General features: G+C 49.9%; 9 protein-coding genes across 9 annotated transcripts; 4 read left to right on the top strand and 5 right to left on the bottom strand.

The window, feature by feature from the left end:
- Positions 1-226: 226 nt before the first annotated feature.
- Positions 227-999, bottom strand: AtWU_05552 (spliceosome assembly protein PRP11; the record flags this gene model as incomplete). Its single annotated transcript, XM_035500662.1, has 2 exons — positions 227-925; positions 988-999. The coding sequence occupies 2 exons, from the start codon at positions 997-999 to the stop codon at positions 227-229; spliced, it is 711 nt and encodes a 236-aa protein (XP_035356555.1).
- A 257-nt stretch (positions 1,000-1,256) lies between these two features.
- AtWU_05551 (putative tubulin-specific chaperone) lies at positions 1,257-3,215 on the top strand (the record flags this gene model as incomplete). The annotated part of the gene is made up of 3 exons (XM_035500661.1): positions 1,257-1,425; positions 1,510-1,966; positions 2,021-3,215. The coding sequence occupies 3 exons, from the start codon at positions 1,257-1,259 to the stop codon at positions 3,213-3,215; spliced, it is 1,821 nt and encodes a 606-aa protein (XP_035356554.1).
- Positions 3,216-3,518: 303 nt separating this feature from the next.
- Positions 3,519-5,262, bottom strand: AtWU_05550 (MFS general substrate transporter; the record flags this gene model as incomplete). The annotated part of the gene is made up of 5 exons (XM_035500660.1): positions 3,519-3,878; positions 3,942-4,390; positions 4,459-4,930; positions 4,992-5,075; positions 5,140-5,262. 5 exons carry the CDS (start codon positions 5,260-5,262, stop codon positions 3,519-3,521), a joined length of 1,488 nt encoding a protein of 495 aa, XP_035356553.1.
- A 484-nt stretch (positions 5,263-5,746) lies between these two features.
- Positions 5,747-8,200, top strand: AtWU_05549 (transcription factor domain-containing protein; the record flags this gene model as incomplete). Its single annotated transcript, XM_035500659.1, has 1 exon — positions 5,747-8,200. The coding sequence occupies one exon, from the start codon at positions 5,747-5,749 to the stop codon at positions 8,198-8,200; it is 2,454 nt and encodes an 817-aa protein (XP_035356552.1).
- Positions 8,201-11,190: 2,990 nt separating this feature from the next.
- AtWU_05548 (glutathione S-transferase family protein) lies at positions 11,191-13,448 on the top strand (the record flags this gene model as incomplete). The annotated part of the gene is made up of 7 exons (XM_035500658.1): positions 11,191-11,585; positions 11,639-12,200; positions 12,450-12,577; positions 12,634-12,811; positions 12,867-12,950; positions 12,996-13,341; positions 13,387-13,448. 7 exons carry the CDS (start codon positions 11,191-11,193, stop codon positions 13,446-13,448), a joined length of 1,755 nt encoding a protein of 584 aa, XP_035356551.1.
- A 136-nt stretch (positions 13,449-13,584) lies between these two features.
- Positions 13,585-14,519, bottom strand: AtWU_05547 (uncharacterized protein; the record flags this gene model as incomplete). The annotated part of the gene is made up of 3 exons (XM_035500657.1): positions 13,585-14,215; positions 14,272-14,387; positions 14,457-14,519. 3 exons carry the CDS (start codon positions 14,517-14,519, stop codon positions 13,585-13,587), a joined length of 810 nt encoding a protein of 269 aa, XP_035356550.1.
- Positions 14,520-14,904: 385 nt separating this feature from the next.
- AtWU_05546 (uncharacterized protein) lies at positions 14,905-15,529 on the top strand (the record flags this gene model as incomplete). The annotated part of the gene is made up of 3 exons (XM_035500656.1): positions 14,905-14,914; positions 15,029-15,397; positions 15,477-15,529. The coding sequence occupies 3 exons, from the start codon at positions 14,905-14,907 to the stop codon at positions 15,527-15,529; spliced, it is 432 nt and encodes a 143-aa protein (XP_035356549.1).
- A 1,518-nt stretch (positions 15,530-17,047) lies between these two features.
- AtWU_05545 (uncharacterized protein) lies at positions 17,048-17,284 on the bottom strand (the record flags this gene model as incomplete). The annotated part of the gene is made up of 1 exon (XM_035500655.1): positions 17,048-17,284. One exon carries the CDS (start codon positions 17,282-17,284, stop codon positions 17,048-17,050), a length of 237 nt encoding a protein of 78 aa, XP_035356548.1.
- A 946-nt stretch (positions 17,285-18,230) lies between these two features.
- AtWU_05544 (uncharacterized protein) lies at positions 18,231-18,884 on the bottom strand (the record flags this gene model as incomplete). The annotated part of the gene is made up of 3 exons (XM_035500654.1): positions 18,231-18,637; positions 18,698-18,815; positions 18,879-18,884. 3 exons carry the CDS (start codon positions 18,882-18,884, stop codon positions 18,231-18,233), a joined length of 531 nt encoding a protein of 176 aa, XP_035356547.1.
- Between the last annotated feature and the right edge of the window lie 440 nt (positions 18,885-19,324).

Below are 19,324 nucleotides of genomic sequence, written 5' to 3'. Positions count from 1 at the left end.
AACTAAAACTCTCATCGTGGATAGATTGTATCATTAGAAGAGGAAGAAAAAGAGGGCATGGTATTGATGCGAAGCCACTCTAATGCATAACACAGCAATAGAATAGAAAGAACGATAGCCACAACATTTTGCCAGCAGTACAAGCCCATGAAACGCCATACCCGACCTTCAACAGGAAAACCAACAACAGCAACAACAATAAAGAAACATTCACTACCCCTAGGACTCATTCCTTAAGAGGCGCCAACCCCGGCACACCCGAAAACCTCTCCTCTCTCTCCGTCTTAAACATAATCTGCACCCAAAACTCCTTACTATCCTCATCGAACCACGTCCAATACCGTCCCTCCCGACGATCAATCTCCCTGGCCTGCAACTTAAACCCACAAGTCTGATACGGCTCAGCCGCCACAACCAAATACTGAAAATTCTTATCCGGCGGCTCCTCGACCTTCTGCTCAAACGCCGACATAAACCGCACCTTGGGCGTCACTCCCGGCGTAATCTCCTGATACTGCAACTGGAACAACATGCCCAACTGTCTCGTCAAGGGGTCCCGAATCTTCGTGATCTTATACCCAGGCCGTCCAATCTTGATCGTCTGCTTCTTGACCTGCACGCCCATCGCCCCGGGAATCGACGACGGATCTTGGTTCTTCCCCTCGCGCTGTTCGCGCGCCGCGCGCCGGGCAAGGTTCGTTTGATGTTTGCGCCCCTGCGTGTGCGCTAGGTAGGACCCGTCGTTTTGGTGTACTGTCAGACATAGTCTGCATTCGAAGCTGCCCACGTGGTTCTTGAAGAAGTAGGGGTCTTTGTCTAGGTCGATGGTTTCAAGCGCGAGTTTGCGTAGGCGCTCGCGTCGGTCGGCGTTCGTGGCGGAGTGTGAGGCGACGCCGCCGCCGCCGAATTTGGAGCCCGCGCGGTTCTGTTGAGAGATGTTTGTTAGTGATGGAACTTTGTGTGTAGATGGTGGGGTGAGATGCTTACTTGGTAATCCATCCTGCCGGGTTGTGGTTGTGAAGATGGATAGCAGTGGGATATGGAGGTGATGATATCGTCGTAGTTGTCGAGGAAGTTCTGCTTCGCCGATTTGGAGATTAGCTTCTGCCTCAGGCAGAAAGAGTTATGTAAGCGCGGGTGTGGGTTGCCATTGGTGGAGCGGGGAGAGTGGGAAATCCATCACATGCTGGGACGCTCGTTGTATCTATTTGTTCGGAACTGTATGTTTAGGAGGTACGGTTCTCGGCGATATTAGAATGGAGGCTGCGTACGTAGGTCAAAGACGGTCGTATGCTGGGGATTTGTGTACCGTGCGCTACGTGGGTACTGTTGAGGGCACCTCTGGGGAGTGGTTAGGAGTCGAATGGGATGATCCGACTCGGGGAAAGCATTCGGGAGAGCATCGCGGAGTGAGATATTTCACTTGTAAGTGTCCTCTTTCGGGCTTTGAGTCTTGCGCATGGGATTGAGATCCGAAATCTGGTTAGGATGTATGCTCACATGTTTCAGGCAAAAGCAAACACCCTACAGCGGGGTCATTCGTTCGTCCGTCTCGTCCGGCGGATAAACCTCGAGGATTCATCGAGGCGCTGCGCGAGAAGTACGCGTCTGAGTACCTCGAGCAAGAGATTGTCAGGCAAGGACAGCGAAATGACGCTACGGGTGATGCTCTGCACAAGCCCATTGAGATCAGCGGCAAGGTCGTTGAGGAAGTTGGTTTCGACAAGATCCGGAAGCAGCTTGCAAGGCTCCAGGAGCTGAAGATCGTGCTTCTTGATGGATTGCAAGTTGCGGGTGTGCTGGTGCATCATGCATCAGCTGAAGAGGTCGAGTCTGCATATGCAGAGATTGAGCAGACTTGTCCCCAGATTACCGAGCTGGATCTGAGCCGGAACTTGTTGACGTCTTGGAGTGGTGTAGCTCGGATTTGTGAGCGGTTGAAGTTCCTTAAGGGGCTGAAGCTGATGTAGGTTCTCTTGGACTGAGACGGTTGATTTGGATTGGGCTAACATGGTAACAGAGGAAACCGGCTCGGTCATCTCGAGGAGGGTTTGAAGTTCGAGGGCATCATGACACTGCACATTGACGAGACCCTTCTAACATGGGAGGAGATATCAGCATTGACCTATCAATTCCCCGTTCTCAACACACTTTCCGCTTCAGCAAACCAACTCTCAATGCTGACAACCCCCCTTTCCAACACCATCACCCGCCTTACCCTAGAGAATAACGACATCACCTCCCTATGCTCCATCAAATCACTCGCCTCGCTCTCAAGACTAGAGCACCTCTCTCTCCGCGGAAACAACATCTCCACTATCCACGACGCCAACAACACCTCAGACACAACCCTCCAATACCCCAAAAGCCTCCACTCCCTCGACCTATCCCGCAACAAGATCACATCATGGGACTTCATCAACCACCTCCCCTCCCTATTCCCAGGCCTAGACACCCTCCGCATATCCGGCAATCCACTATACGACCAGCCCGTGGGCCCATCGCACATCACCGGCGTTCCCGAGAAACCCATGACAGTCGACGAAGCGTACATGCTAACCCTATCCCGCATCGGCTCTCTACAAATGCTCAACTACGGCAATATCACCCCCAAAGACCGCAATAACGGAGAACTATACTACCTCTCCCTCATCGGAAAGGAGCTATCCGCTTCCCCAGAGACAGCAGAAGCAGGCATCCTTGCTAAGCATCCCAGATACAAAGAGCTGTGTGAGTTGTATGGCCAACCTGATATCAGAAGGGCCGAGTCAGGGGCTGGTAGTGCTGCTGTGAACCCGCGGTCTGTTGCTGCGAGGCTGGTAAAGTTGGTGTTTCGTCTATCTCAGACCGAGAGTGTCGGGTCAGAGGGAGTTACTACCAAGGTTAAAGAAGTCCCTCGGTCGTTCGATACATATCAACTCAAGGCTATTGTTTCTCGACTTTTTGGGCTACGGCCTTATAGCTTTAGATTGGTTTGGGAGACTGATGAGTTGGACCCGGTAAGCAAGGAGAAGATGGAGGATGATGAGGGCTGGGATAGTGAAGATGATGGGGAGGGAGGTGTTGATGGTGCTACAGAGCAGGAGGTGAAGGCGGCTGAAGAGCCGGGGTTCGTGAAACGCGAGGTAGAGCTCGTGGATACTACGAAGGATATTGGGTTCTGGTTTCAGTCGGATATGGCTGAAGCAAGCATTAGGGTTGAAATTGTGGCTTAATTGCTTTCAAATATTATTGGTGGAATAAAATACCCCTTGTGATAAGAGATCATAATGACCAATCGTTGTGCAGATGATGCAACAAGGAATATTTAATTCGTAATCTTCACGCGCCGCCTCAATTCTCACTTCCAGCTCTACCATGAAAGCGCACCCGCACACCACTCATAACTAAGCTTCTGAAAAAGACTGGCTATAAAGCAACAAAAAGCCTCCCAAGTCTATGCCGTAATCCAGCACCAGTAAAAATACTTGCCAAGTATATCGCACTCTACTCAAGAGAGATGGGCCACCCTTGCAGACTTACCATGCAAACAACGGGCCTTTATTCCTGATCTGCTCACCCTTCCACGTAAAAATACCGATACAAAAGGGATAAAACACCACAGGAAGTGCCGCGAACACGGTGTAGGGGACCTTCGGTCCAGCAGGAGCTTCGATCCACTGGGGGAGATAGAACGGGGGATGGAAAGTCTGCACGGCAAAGAAGAACTGAAAAACGATAGTTACCTCTGCTGCATCTTCCGGATAGCATTCTGTCATGTAAGTCAAGAGAACGGTAACCATGATCTCCTGCCCGAACGTGAATAAACCGATTCCCGTCAGAGCCGAAGCCCAGCTGTCTCCGAACTCGAGTTCGAGTCCGTACAAGAGTAAACCAGCCTAGATATGGAATATTAGGGTTATGGCTCGTAAATTACCAGTTTATTATCATCATGTGCTTACCGAGACAGTGACCAAACCTGTCCACACGAGATGAAGTAGCCGTTCCGGCTTCCAAACCTGGCCTCGCCGCATTGTGTACTTTGTGAGCAAGTCGCAGAGTGGCCCTCCAAATAGTTCGCCAATCCCGGCCCCGATAACACCGGAAAAGTAACAGAAGCCTACCTGGGCTAGATTGAATTTCCAGTGAGTATCTAGGCCGAAGTTGAGGGCGAAGCCCGCTGTGTTGCCGACTTCAGTCATGTTTGCAACCCCGAACCAGAAGGAGGGAAGAACAACGGCAGGATACGCGAACATCTTGTAAGGCTTGCGGAAGGTTTGAGCCCAAGTTTCGTTTTCGGGGACTTTGGGGGTACGAAATTTGAGGAAAGAGAGGAAAGCGTTTCGCTTCGAGTCTTGGGGCTGGGATGCGGCTGCCGCATTCTCATCTCGTTTGTAGATAGTTTCGGGGACTGAATCAGGGGGAATTCAATAAGCAAAAGGAAAAATGGTGTAATAGCGGAGTATTGTGATTCATTACCGAGAAAAATTTGGGCGATGAACTGTGTGGCGTAGAGGATGGCTGCGATGTACATCGACCACCGCCACCCGAGGCTCTTATTGTATGCGATGGAGCCACCGGCCACTCCACCTACATACGGACTAATGACAAGCAGGATGCTGTTTATACCCATTCGTGAACCCTTCTCGTGTAGAAAAAACATGTCGGAGATGGCAGCGGGTCCAATGGACAAACCGACGCTGCCGCCCAGGTTCATGACCATTCGACAAGCTAGAGCTTCGGCGTACGTTTGAGACCGAGCCACTCCAATTGCACTGAGCAATGCTATCAAATTCCCAATGAGAAGTACAGGCCGTCGACCAATCCGATGACTTAGCGGAATCCAGAAGAAGGACGTTATTGCGTTCAATATGGAGGGTACAGAGCCGATGTAGGTCGCAGTGGTTTTGCTTACTCCAAACTCCCTGGATAGCTCAAGAGCATCGGGAGCCTGAAAGAGCGGTTAGATGGAAATGATTCAAGAAGGTATCTGGGTGTGTTAGTGAACCTACAATGAGAGTGGCTGAAAACTTGACCAGGAATGACTCAAACGCGAGAACCACGAGAGCCGCGTGCTTGGTGAATGTGCTCCAATTCTGTAGGTAATCGCTCTACCGTCAGGACGATCTGAATAAATGACTTCGCAGTAGGGAGACGTACCAAGGGATCTTCCGGATCGTCACTTGGTTGAGGCACGAGGATGATGCCTTGCGCGGTCATCTTGGTCCTGGTATTGATCTCCCCTTCGTCGGATGACGCAGGGTTCTTTGGCAGGATCTCCATTTTTGAACGATCTTTCTGTACACCAAATTTCGGTCGAAAAAATGTGCCTGACAAGTGGTCTGAGTGGTGGGTTTGTGGTGAGTATAGCGGGAGTCCTCTCTGTCACATCACAAACCCTAGCGCGGAGAGTATCACGACCCTCAGGGGGTGAACCCAGCACAATTTTCGTGTTCTTGGCCTTCATTTGCTGTCGGAGCCAGGATTCGCAGGCTGCTGCCATTGTGTGTGTGGGAAGGACTGGTTGGGCTTATCTGTCGCCGGCGCTATCTGGGCCGGTCTTGCACGCTAAGGCCATGGTTGCATACGGCCTGCACTGAGTGGTCTAATCATCCATATACCCTTGTCGAAATGAGGGGGTGAACGCCCGCCTCCGAGCCATTATAAGGAGGCCATCGGAGCACCGGTCAAGTGTTGTTCTTTCCCTTCTCCTCAAAATTCCCCCGAGTTCCGGCTCTCCCGGCTGTTCTCACTGCATCCAACCACCATGACTACAGCCACGGAGAAGGCAGCAATGCGAAAAGCAGCTCGTCGAGTGCCGCCCGAGCTGCGACAGCGCACGGCACGCAGCTGCGATCGTTGTAAGGCAAGAAAACACAAGTGCCTGCAAATCCCCGGGCAAGCTCGCTGTCAGCACTGCGAACATTTCAATTATACCTGCAAGACCACCAAGCCTAGAAAGAAAAGACTTTATGGCAGCGCAGACAATGTGCGCGCTCGAATTGCCTATCTGGAGGGCATAGTAAAACAATACGTCAATGCTGAAGGAGACCTTTCCTCTCTCGAAGTCCTGCAGGAGCTTGGAGCGTCGTTGAACATTTCTGTTGGCAACATCCAAGATGTCAAGCTTGATTGTCCAGAGATCGATCCATACGAGCCAGAACAGTCACAAGAGCTGCAAGACTCTCAAGAATCTCAAGAGCTCGAAGAGTCCGAAGAGCCTGAAGATCCCGAAGAGTCCCAAGAGCTGCAGGACTCGCAAGAGCCACAGGAGGACGCCAGGGCGACATCCACTGAGCAGAACGAGGAGCTTGTTCAAGACCAGCAAGGCCAAGATCAGTACATCGGCCCTGCAAGCTCCTATTTCTTCCAAATGAAGCTCAGGAGCCTCCTGGGGCGTCAACGCCAGCACCCAAGGTGTCAGATGTATCTCTTCGGTCCCAATCCTACCGAGGAGACTCTGAAACCATTCGCTAGTGATGTCCTCACAGATTTCGATGTCCGAGCGATTGCGATACCTTCGCAACTTGGTGTGGATGCCGCTTGTCTACCGTACTCGGTGCCTTTGCTGGACCATTTCGTCATCGAGGGACTGATCCGAGCTTATTTCGACTATGTCAACGTCGACTTCCCTGTTCTCCATGAAGCCTCGTTCTTGGAGACCTTCAATAGATGGCGAGTTTCACCAAGTTCGGTCGACCGACCGTGGGTCTGTGGTCTGTTATGCGTATTGCTCCTGAGCCGACGCATTATGCCGCTAGGTACGACTGAGACTCAGCAGCAAAAATGGTGGACTTATGTCGAGTCACTCTTGCCGAGCATGATCTTCACGAACAATATCCATTCAATCCAGGCACTGATGCTGGCTGCCTTGCATCTTCACAACACAAATCATCGTGACGCATGCTGGACTCTGACTGGAGTAGCAGCCCGGATCGCAGTTGCCATTGGACTTCATCGCGATGAAGTAGTGTGTGAAGGCCCGCAACTGAATAGAGAGCTTAGGAGATCACTTTGGTGGACTCTCTATAGCTTCGAGCAGATTCAGGTCTCCTCTCATGATCGGCCCAGTGCCATAGAAAGTACATTAGGCTCCACTTCGCCGAATGAGAGAGTACTCAACATCAATACCTCCAATTGGCCTGCAGATTATGCGCCCTGGTCGACAAAGCTTGTGTCCATCCTAGGCCTCGTATGCCGCGCACTGCCAAATCTCACTAGCGAGAGCGGCTTTTCCTCCGTCGCTGAATTACTTGGGGAATTGACTCTGTGGCATACATCGCTACCACAGCATCTGTCCCTCCAGGGATTCGACATGTTGCCCGATGGACACAAGAGACCGGTTCTCTTGCTGCATATCCAATATCACTATACGGTCTCTTTGCTCACTCGCCACTCATTGTTGCGACACCTTGCTTCCACGATTCAAGGGCAGACCAGTGACATGAATGAAAAAGAACTCGAGACAATCGCTAGGGTGTGTTGCGAATCCGGTCGGAAAAGTTGCGAATTGTTGTTGCATCTTGATATGATCGGAAAGTTCAATGCTGTGACCTGGTGGGACATCTATTACGTGTATTCCTCGGCATTAGTTATGACGCTGAGTATCTTGTCCGATTGTACGCGACAGCAGAGTAAGGGGCATAGCAATCATGAATCGCTCTCCCTGCTCCACAACTGTGCGCTCATTCTTAACCGTCACTCGGGTAACCCGATGGTGCCCGATACCATGCGTCGCTGGATTGGAGCTATCTATGACATCGACATGTTGGTTCATGAAAGAGTAAGCCCGACGCAACAGGAACCTTTCAATCAACAGGCACCTTTCAATCAACAGGTACCTTGCAATCAACAGGCACCTTTCAATCAACAGGTACCTTGCAACCAGCAGGTACCTTACAACCAGCAGATACATTGCAACCAACAAGCACCTTTCAACCAGCAGAGCCATAGCATTACCCATTCAGGTATCGCTAATACTCTCGTCGAGCTTGGTTCTCAAAGAGATATGTATGGCTCCTTTGCCAGGAATGAGTTCTACCCCAACACAGAGCACAACGCCTTGCAGATGAACCCAGAAATGGGTATGGTCATGAACGGCAACAATGTTCCTGGGATGCCCATGCCGGTTTGGGGTGGTGAAAATGAATATTTCTCTTGGGACTCAATCGGGTGCATGTTGCTTGGAGTGGAGGCACTCGACAGCTCGTTCGGGCTTTGATGTGTGCTGGTGGCCTCTGATATCATATAGCAATAAAAGAAAAACCCCAGGGGGTGTTTGCTTAGGTGCTGTTATAAAAGTGACAGAAAAGGAGAGAAAGGGGAAGAAGAAAGAAAAAGAGGAAAGAAAAGAAAAAAAAGAAAAAAAAAAAAAGGAAAAACATTTCGCAAATTGCTGGAAAGTGCTGGTGTTTTTTGCGTTGAGGTTGCGTCTCAAGGTCCAAAAGACTGGCTAGCCTAGATGTGCAATCACATTGTTGGCGCCTGTTTCAGTTGGGGGTGAGCCGTGTATAAGTAGCTCATCGGTGTCCCAGCATGCTTGGACAATTAGTTGCACTCGATGCCACTTAATACCGAAAGAGCACCAGTTGCTGAAGGTTTTCTGCGTGACTTGTTATGTGGCTCGCTGAAGACTCCTTTAAGTGTTCACTGGCACCAGCTGCGTCATGATGCCAAAAGATAAACCGGTTACTCGGCATATGTTCACGGCTCACCAGATTGCCCCACTATCTATATCGCAGTGTTTTCGAGTTAGTCGAGGTATGTGAAATTTCATTGAGAGAGGGAAAAGGAGGAGTGTAAAAGAAGAACAGAGATGGAATAATCAAGGTGTGAGAGGAAAACGGGAAATCACAGTTCATGTTATTTAGTTTTTCAAGTCAACACCAGAATGCCAGATTATCGATTGCGTTGACCAAATTTTTCTGCGTTTCTGTCGTCCACCAACTTCATGGCCACCGCTTCGAGCACAGCTTAAGAAAGACAGAGGAACTCATGATGCTCACTATACTGCTGCTCATATCGCTGGCATGGTATAACAATAGTATCCGGGTTATTCTTCATGGTGACAATGGCTTTGTGGGCACACTACCACTTGTGTGAGGGCCTTGGCGCGTTCCGGGTAAGGGTGGTGGCAACACGGCTGGTTTTGTCAGTCCCTTCCACCATCGCACCAACATTCACGTTTGCCATCACAATTTCTCTCGGACTTTGGAGAGGGTAACTGGGGCCTGTGTTCGATTTATTGAAATATAGTTCGTATTCCGGGTTCATGTAGGCCGTTACGAGAATATTTCCCATTGTAAACTATTCGCCTGCATGTAACCCGCGGTGGTTTTATAACATCTAGCAGTTCGTTGTCTTCATGCCACAGTGGATTTTTTTTTTCTTATTTTCTCTGTTTAGTCCTTCTCCTTGTTAATTCGATATAAATCTTGTGATTCCCTCATATAAAAGCAAAGCATGGTCTAAAGCGTCGAGAGGGATGAAAATCTGGAACGACAAATGCCTCCTCAAGTGTGGAGTCAAACAGAAATGGATCAACAAGAAGCGGGAGTGTCAGAAAGGAGCACTTAACGAGACTAACACAATTCTGGCGCACATCTCCGTACGGGCCTTATGCCCGAATCAGGCATCTTTGATCTGCGGGTTGATTATAATGGCGGGGCCAAAGTAATGGTCGGGGTGTATCGCCGAGAACGAATAATCACCGGTATCGCAGCTGCCCGTTGTCTCGATCGTCAAAAGCGGGACAACATGCTCCTTGTTATACTAAACAGTGAAGGTGACCAACATGTGTGACAACGGGAAATCCAAATCAAAGACCATAAGTTCCTCGGCATATCCGTTTTGATGGATCGGGGCGACAGGTACTGAAAAATTTAATCGGCGGGGTTTGGTTATACTTTGTAGTCATTTTGGACAACATTAAGGGCGCCAATCAATTATCTTGGCCCATCAGAAGTCGGGATATGCCAGTCCTGTGATAGGCACCTGGATTGTATGACATACAATCTGCCGAGACTGCGACTCGACGTTTGTGGGAATAGCTAGACAGGTTGCAACTGGAAACATGGCAGTGTAAATTTCGGTGACACTGTCAGATCCTTGCTGGAGTAACTAGGAATCAAATGTATTAAGGACTATATCGAAAACTTAGCGGAAGCGATCAGTTTGTACTCTGTAGGGACCCCTTCCACAAACTCAGATGAAAAGCCTCTCTTCATTACCCGATGTTATTGGCCGTGGGGGTTTCTGCAGACTCTACGGAGTAGAGCCGAGTATTAGGCCAGCGGCAGGGAGTGGGACAGTCACGACGCTAGTAATTGATTGTGCAGAATTGTAACAGGGACCCACAGGCTTGAATAGGTGAAAGGTGCCTTCAGAGGACCTCAGTGGTGTCAAGTGGATTCTCCTGGGGTCCACTGAGTGCCGTAGTATGAAAACACTCAATGCGCCCCCTCCCCGCTTCCTTGATGAGCCAGAAGGGATACAAGAATGTCCCAGCGGGATTCAGTAAGCCAGGGTCGGTCAGGAGGTTATGCGGCTGTGACAGTAGCCAATTTCGTAGACTTGAACTGATGATTCATGGTAGAACTGGCATGATGACGGCTTTGCAATAGTCCTAACAGTGATAAACCGGCTAGTTTTGAGAGGCTGTGGTTTCACTGCCCATGAAAATATATAGTGATTAAGTGTCAGCCAAGACATACACAAGTGCGCTCAATGCCTCTGAAAGCAACTAACTGGATATATACCATAGTTATGGGGCACTCTGTAACGAGTTACTTTATAGTTTAATTGTCCTGCAAGTTTGAAAGCGACACAATAGGATGACCAAGATGATCAGCTAAGCTTCACACTAGACTGTAGGGCAAATCAAGTTTGAGGACTCACTCGTCAATAATTACGGATCTTCACCTTTCTCAAGCGAGCACAGGCGACCAATATTCAGGACCTAAATAGACCACCTGCCTCTAAGGTGCTGCGCATCATTCGGGAATTTCGTTAGATTGAAGTGCGTAAATGCTTTGGGGAGGCTGCAAAGAAGGTCCAGACCAAAACAATAGTCGATCGTGACCCGCTATTCCAAATTCGGCAACCATCCGCCAACAACTCGCCGCCTCAACCCCCGCCTTTTCGTCCATCCGCACGTTAAAAGCAGCGTCACTATCCATCAGCATACAATATCGGAGCAGCTTCTCCACCACTATGAACCATCATTCGATCCCTTCCGAGGCTGATACATCACTCAACCCTTCAGTCTCGACTCTTCTCCATCCTTCTCTGACATCAGTTGCCGAAGACGCGTCGACCCTAGCTGCCCACCAGGACCCGCACCTAGTTCCAACCCATCGACAAAGCCAAGTTAGCATTGACGATGACTCGCTCCACGGTCTACAATGTGCCGTTGAAGAGCTCGACTACACTCGACAAGCTCATCAGTCTCATCACCAACACCATCATCAACAACCTCATCTTCAATCGCTCGTAAAACGACCCGACCAACATGTCGACATCCGCACCATTCTTGATCCTCCGAACCTTGATGCATGGCGAGAACGGCTTTTCAATGTCGATGAAATGATAACTCTAAGTGAGGAGCAGTGCGTATCTTTCCCTTTCCTGCAGATACAACGCCCTTATTGACAAGTTCCAGATTCCTTACTTACTTCCCACACATCGACAACGTCTACTCCCACCGGTCAACTCAACACTACAAACGCAAACCGCTGATTTCCCACTACTGGGACTGTCGCCTGAAAGGTCGACCTCCAGGGACACCGAAATCTAATGATCCGAATAAAAAGAAACGTAAGCGTACTGCCCGCCAGCGGGATCTCTGTGATGTAAAGATCAAGATCACAGAGTACTTCCCGGGCCACGATGTCATGGGGTCAGATCTAGGTGTCCTTGACGGACTTGGGGTCCCCGGCCCAGTACTCCAGGAGTCTGCTGTCAGAGAGGAACAACAGGCTCAAGGCCAGCAGTTTGGGTTATTAACGCCGAGCCTGAACCCACCTCTACCAGAGGGTCATCCAGGGGTCAACGGCCAGAGGTATTTTACTATCCAGCGAGTAAATGGGAATGGTGCGAACGGGAAGAACGATGGTGTGAGTGGGGGTCATCGTCATACGCTGGAGGATAGTGACCGCGTGAAGAAGAATAGTGTGCAGCGGTTCTTATTGCAGGAGGTGAAGAAGGAGAAGAGGTCACTAAATGTAAGTTCGTTCGTTTCTATATTCTTGTTGATTGATCCTGGCACAAGCGTGTTACGTCATTCGGCGGAGAAGTGCCTATCGCCGACTATCTTCCCCGCTCGTGAACTGCAACTTCTCTTTCCATCCATCATGCTCCGAAGATCCATTCTTGTGTTGAAACCATTGCTGTTTGGCAATATATCCAAGCGTGCTCCCTCTGCGGTTAGGACTCGATTGATTAATCTCCCTTCTAATTACCACCGCGCACAGACTAGGGTAATGGCTACCCAAAATCAAATTCAGAAACAGTACCATACCAAAGCCACCGGCCTGGCTGCCCAGACGGTCGCGCACCGCTCACAAGACAATGAACTGAAATTGTATGGAAGTTGCTTTTGGTACGTTCACTCTAGTTTATATGCATATATACATCGCCAGCGCTGACCACTGCTAGCCCTTTCGTACAGCGCGTATGGGTTGCCCTTGAGATCAAGGGAATCCCCTACCAGTATATTGAAGTTGACCCCTATAAAAAGCCCCAGTCATTGCTGGACGTGAACCCCAGGGGACTTGTTCCAGCCTTGCGGCACGGGGATTGGGGCTCATACGAGAGCTCCGTATTGCTGGAATACGTATAACTCTAACCCTGCCACTGAACCAACTTGATCCAATCCTAACATGCTTTAGTTGGAGGACCTGAATGTTGGGACACCGTTGCTCCCACCCGGAGACGCCAAGCTGAGGGCGCATTGCCGACTATGGACAGATTTTGTATGCACTCGTGCTTATCATCCCTTTCACTTCTGACAATCACAGATCAACCGCCACATCGTCCCAAACTTCTATCGTGTTCTTCAAGAGCAAGACACCCAGAAGCAAATCGCCAATGCACAGGAGCTCCGAGATGCATTCAACACATTGGTCGGCGCCGCAGATGCGCAGGGCCCGTTCTTTCTGGGCGCCCATATCTCGTTCGTCGATGTCCAGGTCGCCCCTTGGATTATCCGCTTGCGCCGTGCCTTGAAGCCTTATCGCGGGTGGCCAGACCCGGAGCCTGGCAGTCGCTGGGGAGCCTGGGTCGACGCTATTGAGAACAATGAGCACATTCAGGCAACCACGAGCACCGATGAGCTCTATCTGGATAGTTATGAGCGATACGCTCGTAAGTGGATTGCTGATACAACGCGATCACAAGCTGACGTCTTAGAAAACCGTCCAAACACGTCCCAGGTTGCCAATGCGATCAACTCCGGAAGGGGCCTTCCCTAGCTTGTTGCAGGTCACTGCTTTACCATCTAGCATCTTAATACTATTCTGAGCAGCGACCCGGAGTCGCGTCCCACCAACACAGACAGGCGCGATGCGCCAATCCTTGGTGAAGGGATAGCTGTTTCGTTTTCGTAGTCTAGCCTCCACGGGCACCCCTGTGGCCCATTCTAAACCCGCCCCTTCCGCTGCTATCAGGGCCACGAGGACTGCGGATCGGCTGCCTCGGAGATTGCGAATCATCCTCCTTTCGGACATTGCCCTGCTTCTCCCTCCGCGGCCCAAAGCTCGAGTTCGGTTTAGGAGACCCCGGATCGTAGAGCTGCTTAGACTTTCCGGATGCAGCAGACGAGTCCCGCTTGTCACGGTTGTTGTCTCGCCCATTCCCACGGCTTCTCCCTTTGCCTCGGCCCTCGTGTTGTTTAGGCGGGGTAGCACTGCGTGGCGACGACGCGCCAGAAGTAGGGGCAGACGGGCTACCGAACAGCCTCTCCCGGACTTCTTCATATTTGCGTTGCTTCTCTTCCAGATTGCGCAGCGCAATAGCCTGTCGCTCCTCAGGTGTGGGCTGAGGCGGTCTATCCTCATCAGAGTCGTCATCCTCGTTCAACCCCAGTCTTCTCATACCGGCGCTGGCAGTGTCTACTGAAGATGATTGACGCGTAGCTATTTGTGGGTTGCGACTGAGAACAGTGACGGTGGGTTTGAATTCCTGCTTGAGCGGGACATTCGACCGCGCCTCTAGATAGTGAAACGTCTGAGGTGATTCTCTGCAGCGGAAAACGGTCAGGCAACGTCCGCATAGTCATGAATGTGGTATACGTACGCCTCGGCCCATAGCTGGCGGTTAAATTCGGCCTGTTGGGCTCGGCGCTGGGCCTTGGTGACTTTCGAGGAGACTTTCTTCTCCTGCGGAGGCGGGGCGGAGTCTGCAGCGAAAGACTAAGAGAGCGATTAGCCAGATAATTGAGGTAGTCGCACAGCGGCATGCAGAGGTAGTGGTGCACATACATCAGCCTGACTCTCCCAGTCCTCCTCCCAGGCGTCGGGGCCACTTGAGGGCTTTGCGCTCATGGCCAAGGGATATATCGCTATAGCGCGTAGAACAGGCTCTGAACGAGTGAACGACGAGACCCAGAGTCAGTGGGGTCTAGCAAGTAAACCAAAAAGAACAAGTCCAATGTATTAGCCGGGTGGCTTAGACTAAAGGAGAGAATGACCGAGGGGTAAGTAAGACGAGGGGAAGAAAATCGTCTAGTTGGAAGAGGAGTTCAGAAAAGCGGAGGAAAATGGCGGTTGCCGCCTTGTGCTTAGTTAAGATCGCCGACCTCAACTTATCCCCGATCCTACATTTCCATCTCAACTGCACATCAACGAATTGTCTCGCTTTGTTGCTTTCTGTTTCGTCTATTGCTTGCTTTATTGGCTTACCTACTAGTACTTGATAAAATCATATATCATGGCTACCGGTTTGTGCTCATACCAGCCCCTCCACACAGTTCCCCGCTGCCATCACATACAACCAACCTCCACCTGTCTCCCCACCACCCACACACCTTATTAACCATAACCAACCATCACAGACCCAGACGGCGACTCCCAAATGGCATCCTCCCCGGAATCATCCCACGGCCTCTCCGAAGACTCTCACCCGGGTACCCGCACCCCAACCAACAAGCTCACCAACCCGCGTCCTCCTCCCTTCGGCGGCTCAGAACTCTCCCCGCCCGGCTCTCAAACACAAACCGCTACTCTGAACACCCAGGGACAGATGGCCTTCAACCAGAGCCTAATTGACTCTCCGCTTGCGACGCAGACAACTCAGCAGGTACAGCAACAGCAACAGCAGGCACAGCAAATGGATGCGCCGGGCGCGGCGTGGATGAATAAAAGGGCAGAGGAGGAGTATCAGCGCGCGATGGAGTACGTGGTTGATCATGATTTCAATCTGGGTATGTTGTTGATATTTGGATTTCCATGGCTGAGTTGGTATGGGTTGGGTTGGGATGTGCTAATTATTGGATGGTATAGATGAGTTCGGAGATCCGTTTGATGAGAGGGATGTTGAGGAGAAGTTGTTTTGAGGGTGATTCTTGCATTGTGTGGGTATAGCGGTGGTGTTTGGGGAGTTGGTGGTTTATTTTCTCTTTTTTACGCTTGTGATTTGTGATCCGGGGAGTGAGGGTGTATGCATGAGTTATGAGCATGAGATATGAGTTTATTGCATCTGTTTGTCCTTACACAGGGGGGGCTGGGTGCTGAGAGGGTTAGTACTGGTGGAATCCGACCAAGGCCTCTTCAAGTAGTATTTGACTTTCTAAGAACAGCCAGGGACTGAACAGGCGGGCTTGCATAGCTAGCAACACATTGCAGTATTAATGTTTGTCTACCACTTTCAATCCCATAGAACATATCAACAAAGCAACATCTCACACATCATATCCAACTACTACATACCCTTACCCGCAAACACAAACATTTCCAACTCCCTATACGCCCCCCAGAGCTGTGCCTCGAGCGCCTCAAAGCTCGGTGGTCTAATAAAAACATACCGAGCATTGATAATACAATGTGCCTTCATCTGTCTCACACCGTTCATCTCGATGTTTAGCACAACTACCCGTCCTTCCCCAATTTGATCCGAGTTTGTATTGCCCTGTTGCCCGTGCCATACTGATTTCCACCGAAGGTCACATGTTCCATGAAGGCATCTTGAGATATGAGGTCCCCGAACATTGCCTTGTCTATAAAGAAGTAGCTCTTGCCGTGGATTTCGTCGACCCGTGGTGCGCGGGTCGTGTGGGATACAGTGAATGCGAATGTGTCCGGATGTGCGTCGAATATTTTCTTGGTTAGTGTGTCTTTGACGACGCCCGAGGGGTTTAATATTACTATTGGGCCGGGGGTCGGGGGGTGGTGCCGGGGGGTTGTCTGTTAGTTGGGTGGTGGATGGGGGTGGGTGGCAATTGGTTCTATGAGTGTTGGGGGTTGCTTATGTGTCAGGGCGGTTGAGTTTAGTATTTATTGGTGACTACTGCCATCACAAGGAGGGAGGGGGTCTAGATGTAAAGGGGCTGTGGCGGTCGAGCATCATGTTCGGCTAGTTGCATATATTCGTTCATTTCTGGGTGAATATTTGTCAGTATGGCTTGCTTAGCAGTCGTTATGGTTAGCTTGTGCGTTATCTAGCAAGCGGAAAGCAATAGCTATAGTTGCGAAGCCTGCTACTAGATATTTCTGGTGAGATGAGTCGACCCTGTTTACGTCTACTGGTGTTGAATACCTCTTGATCATCAAATGATATGCTCGAATACATCATCGAGAACTAGCACTGTACTATATGGAGTCGGAATGAGATGATGAATAACAGTATCTCATGTGAGAAATCGCATTGATAAATCTTAAAGACACAGATGAACATTATCCTACAAACAAAAACCCTTCATGCAAACATCCAGCTATATCCTGATAGTAAAAATGCATTTCTATTCCAAAACCCAATACAAACCAAACAATCAAGTATGCTAACCCCAACCATAAAACTCCATCAATGTCCCATCACACATAACCATAACCCGAGAAAGAGGACCAGACCATAAGCCCTACACCGGCGACGTATTACTCGCAATCCTGATGCCATTATCTCTCGCCATCCAATGCAAGTCCCTTAGTCGTAACTGGCGCATGTATATCCTCTGCTCTGGAGGGAAGTCGAGGTTCCTCTCCTCACCGTAGAACCCATTAGTCGCAAGGTAATGGATAGAGTAGCCGAAGACAGAGACTACCACGCATCCGAGGATGACGAAGAAGATGATGGCTTCTTTTGCGATGTAGACCATTTTGATTGATTTCTTGTGTAGGAGGGAGAGAGGTGGTGGTGCACGAGGCAGACAGTAGTGGGAACTGTTAGAGGTGAGGGTTAGAGATGGTTTTTAGGGTGAGTGGGTGGGAGACTCACTGTTCTGTAGCAGTATGTATATTGTCGTAATATAATGATTGGAAGTATTCCAGTTATAGTATAACCCTCTCAGAGGTATAGAAGCAGTAGCGATATAGATAGAAAAGTATGAACGTAACGAGCGACTGCACACTGAATCCAAACAGATGTATAGGTATAGAAAGAAGGACGATAGTTGAAGGACGAAAGAATAAAACTCTGCTTCTCTCCATCCATCCTACCTCTCCTGCTCACCTCTTTATACCCTCCCATCACCCAATTTGTCTAATTCTCACTGTGAACACAAGCCCTATCGAAAGATCTATTCTGAGGTATAGATATCGCACCATTTCCAAACGGGTATAGCGTATGGCCCCTATGATGTCATTAGCGAGTGGGCCAATCAGATGTTCATAATTCTCATACAGATAGGGTTTAGCGTGAACAGTATTATAACTCTGGAGGGTATATCAGAGCTGGAATGCCCCGTTGATAGGATGCGGACTTTGTTAGACATGTCTGATGTTCGGGATTTAGTTGGTGAGGAGGATTTGGGGTATGTACGCGTCCCTACTTTTATTGTGTTAAGTGCTTGGCTCAGCGTCAAGCCAAGGCTACCTACCTACCTACCTAAGCAGATGACTACTGATAAAAGACTCTTGACCTGCAAAGCTGATAAATCAATCATATCAAAATTATCTTTGTCTCATATTGTGCAATGTCAGCACTATGCAGTTAATGCATACTGTAATATCTCCCCATCTCTAACCGCATCTTCAACCATCAAAATCACCATCAACACCACCTAAATTACACCATCCATAACTAATAAACCCACATCAAAGCCCTTACAACCCCTTCCCATGCTTCTTCTCCGCCTCCCTATTCTTGAAGGGAAACCCCGTGGTCCTCTTATCCGCCCCAGTCTTCCGACTAATCTTCCCATTACTGCTGGCAAAAAGCGCACACCAGATACCCAACGAAGCAAGCGCCCCGGACACCACCATCCCGACCCCAAACGCCAATTGGCCCTTATCCGCGAACCAGGCGTACGCATACCCGGCCGAAATGAAGTGGAAGATGGTGGTCACTTGCATCGTCGGCACCGCGTAGGGCGCCTTGGGATCAGAGTCATCGGTTGTGACGGGGTCGGTTATGGACGCCGTGAGGGGGATGGAGCCGGTCAGCATGACAGTTAGGATGGCGATTGTGAGGAGGCTCATGCCCAGGCAGCGAGAGAGGTAGGTTTCAATTGCTGTGATGGTATTAGTTTGGGTGGTTGGGAGTGGTGATAGGACAAGGGGAGGGGAGGTACAGGATGGCTGTCTGCTTTCTTGTTCCAGCATTGTGGTCATCATTTCGGGAACGGCGATTAGGGCGACGCTCTGGAGGGAGAGCCAGCCCGCTGTTGAGTAGGTGTAGGCGTAGAATACCTTTTGTTCCTGGCGTTAGCCTGTGAAGTGGTTGGGGGTTTGTAGGGGGATGGTTTAGCTTACGTCCATGGTTGTAGATTTGATATGGTTCTGATTGTGGTTCGTGATGGATTGTAGTACTAACGTTAAAATTGAAATTGAGTAAAGGAACCAACAATTGAAGAGAGAGCTGAGGACTACCGAGCGATACCTGTCTTATAAGGTAGAGCTCGTGAGGTCATTGCTAGCTCAAGCGCCCATGATGTCATTCATTCCCAGTTGGCAGATCTACGGCTGACTCATCCAGCGCAGCAATCCAGGCACCGTTGCTTTGTTATTCAATCCGGGTTTGATTGAATGCAGGGATTATTGCGATATGGGATGAATTGAAAGTGTTGGCTGTGTGACAGTGTTCTGACTGACTGGTCTCGTGAACGATGTTGGTGTCCCGTTCCGCAACGGTAGAGCCAAGATCTTAAGGCTACTTAATCTGCGATGATATGCAGTTCCACGTCATTAGACTGTCTTTG

Source organism: Aspergillus tubingensis (assembly GCF_013340325.1).
Source record: "Aspergillus tubingensis WU-2223L DNA, scaffold_7, whole genome shotgun sequence".
In the NCBI taxonomy this organism is placed as follows: domain Eukaryota; kingdom Fungi; phylum Ascomycota; class Eurotiomycetes; order Eurotiales; family Aspergillaceae; genus Aspergillus; species Aspergillus tubingensis.
Note: the sequence above shows the minus strand (reverse complement) of the source record. Positions and strands in the feature narration are given on the sequence as shown.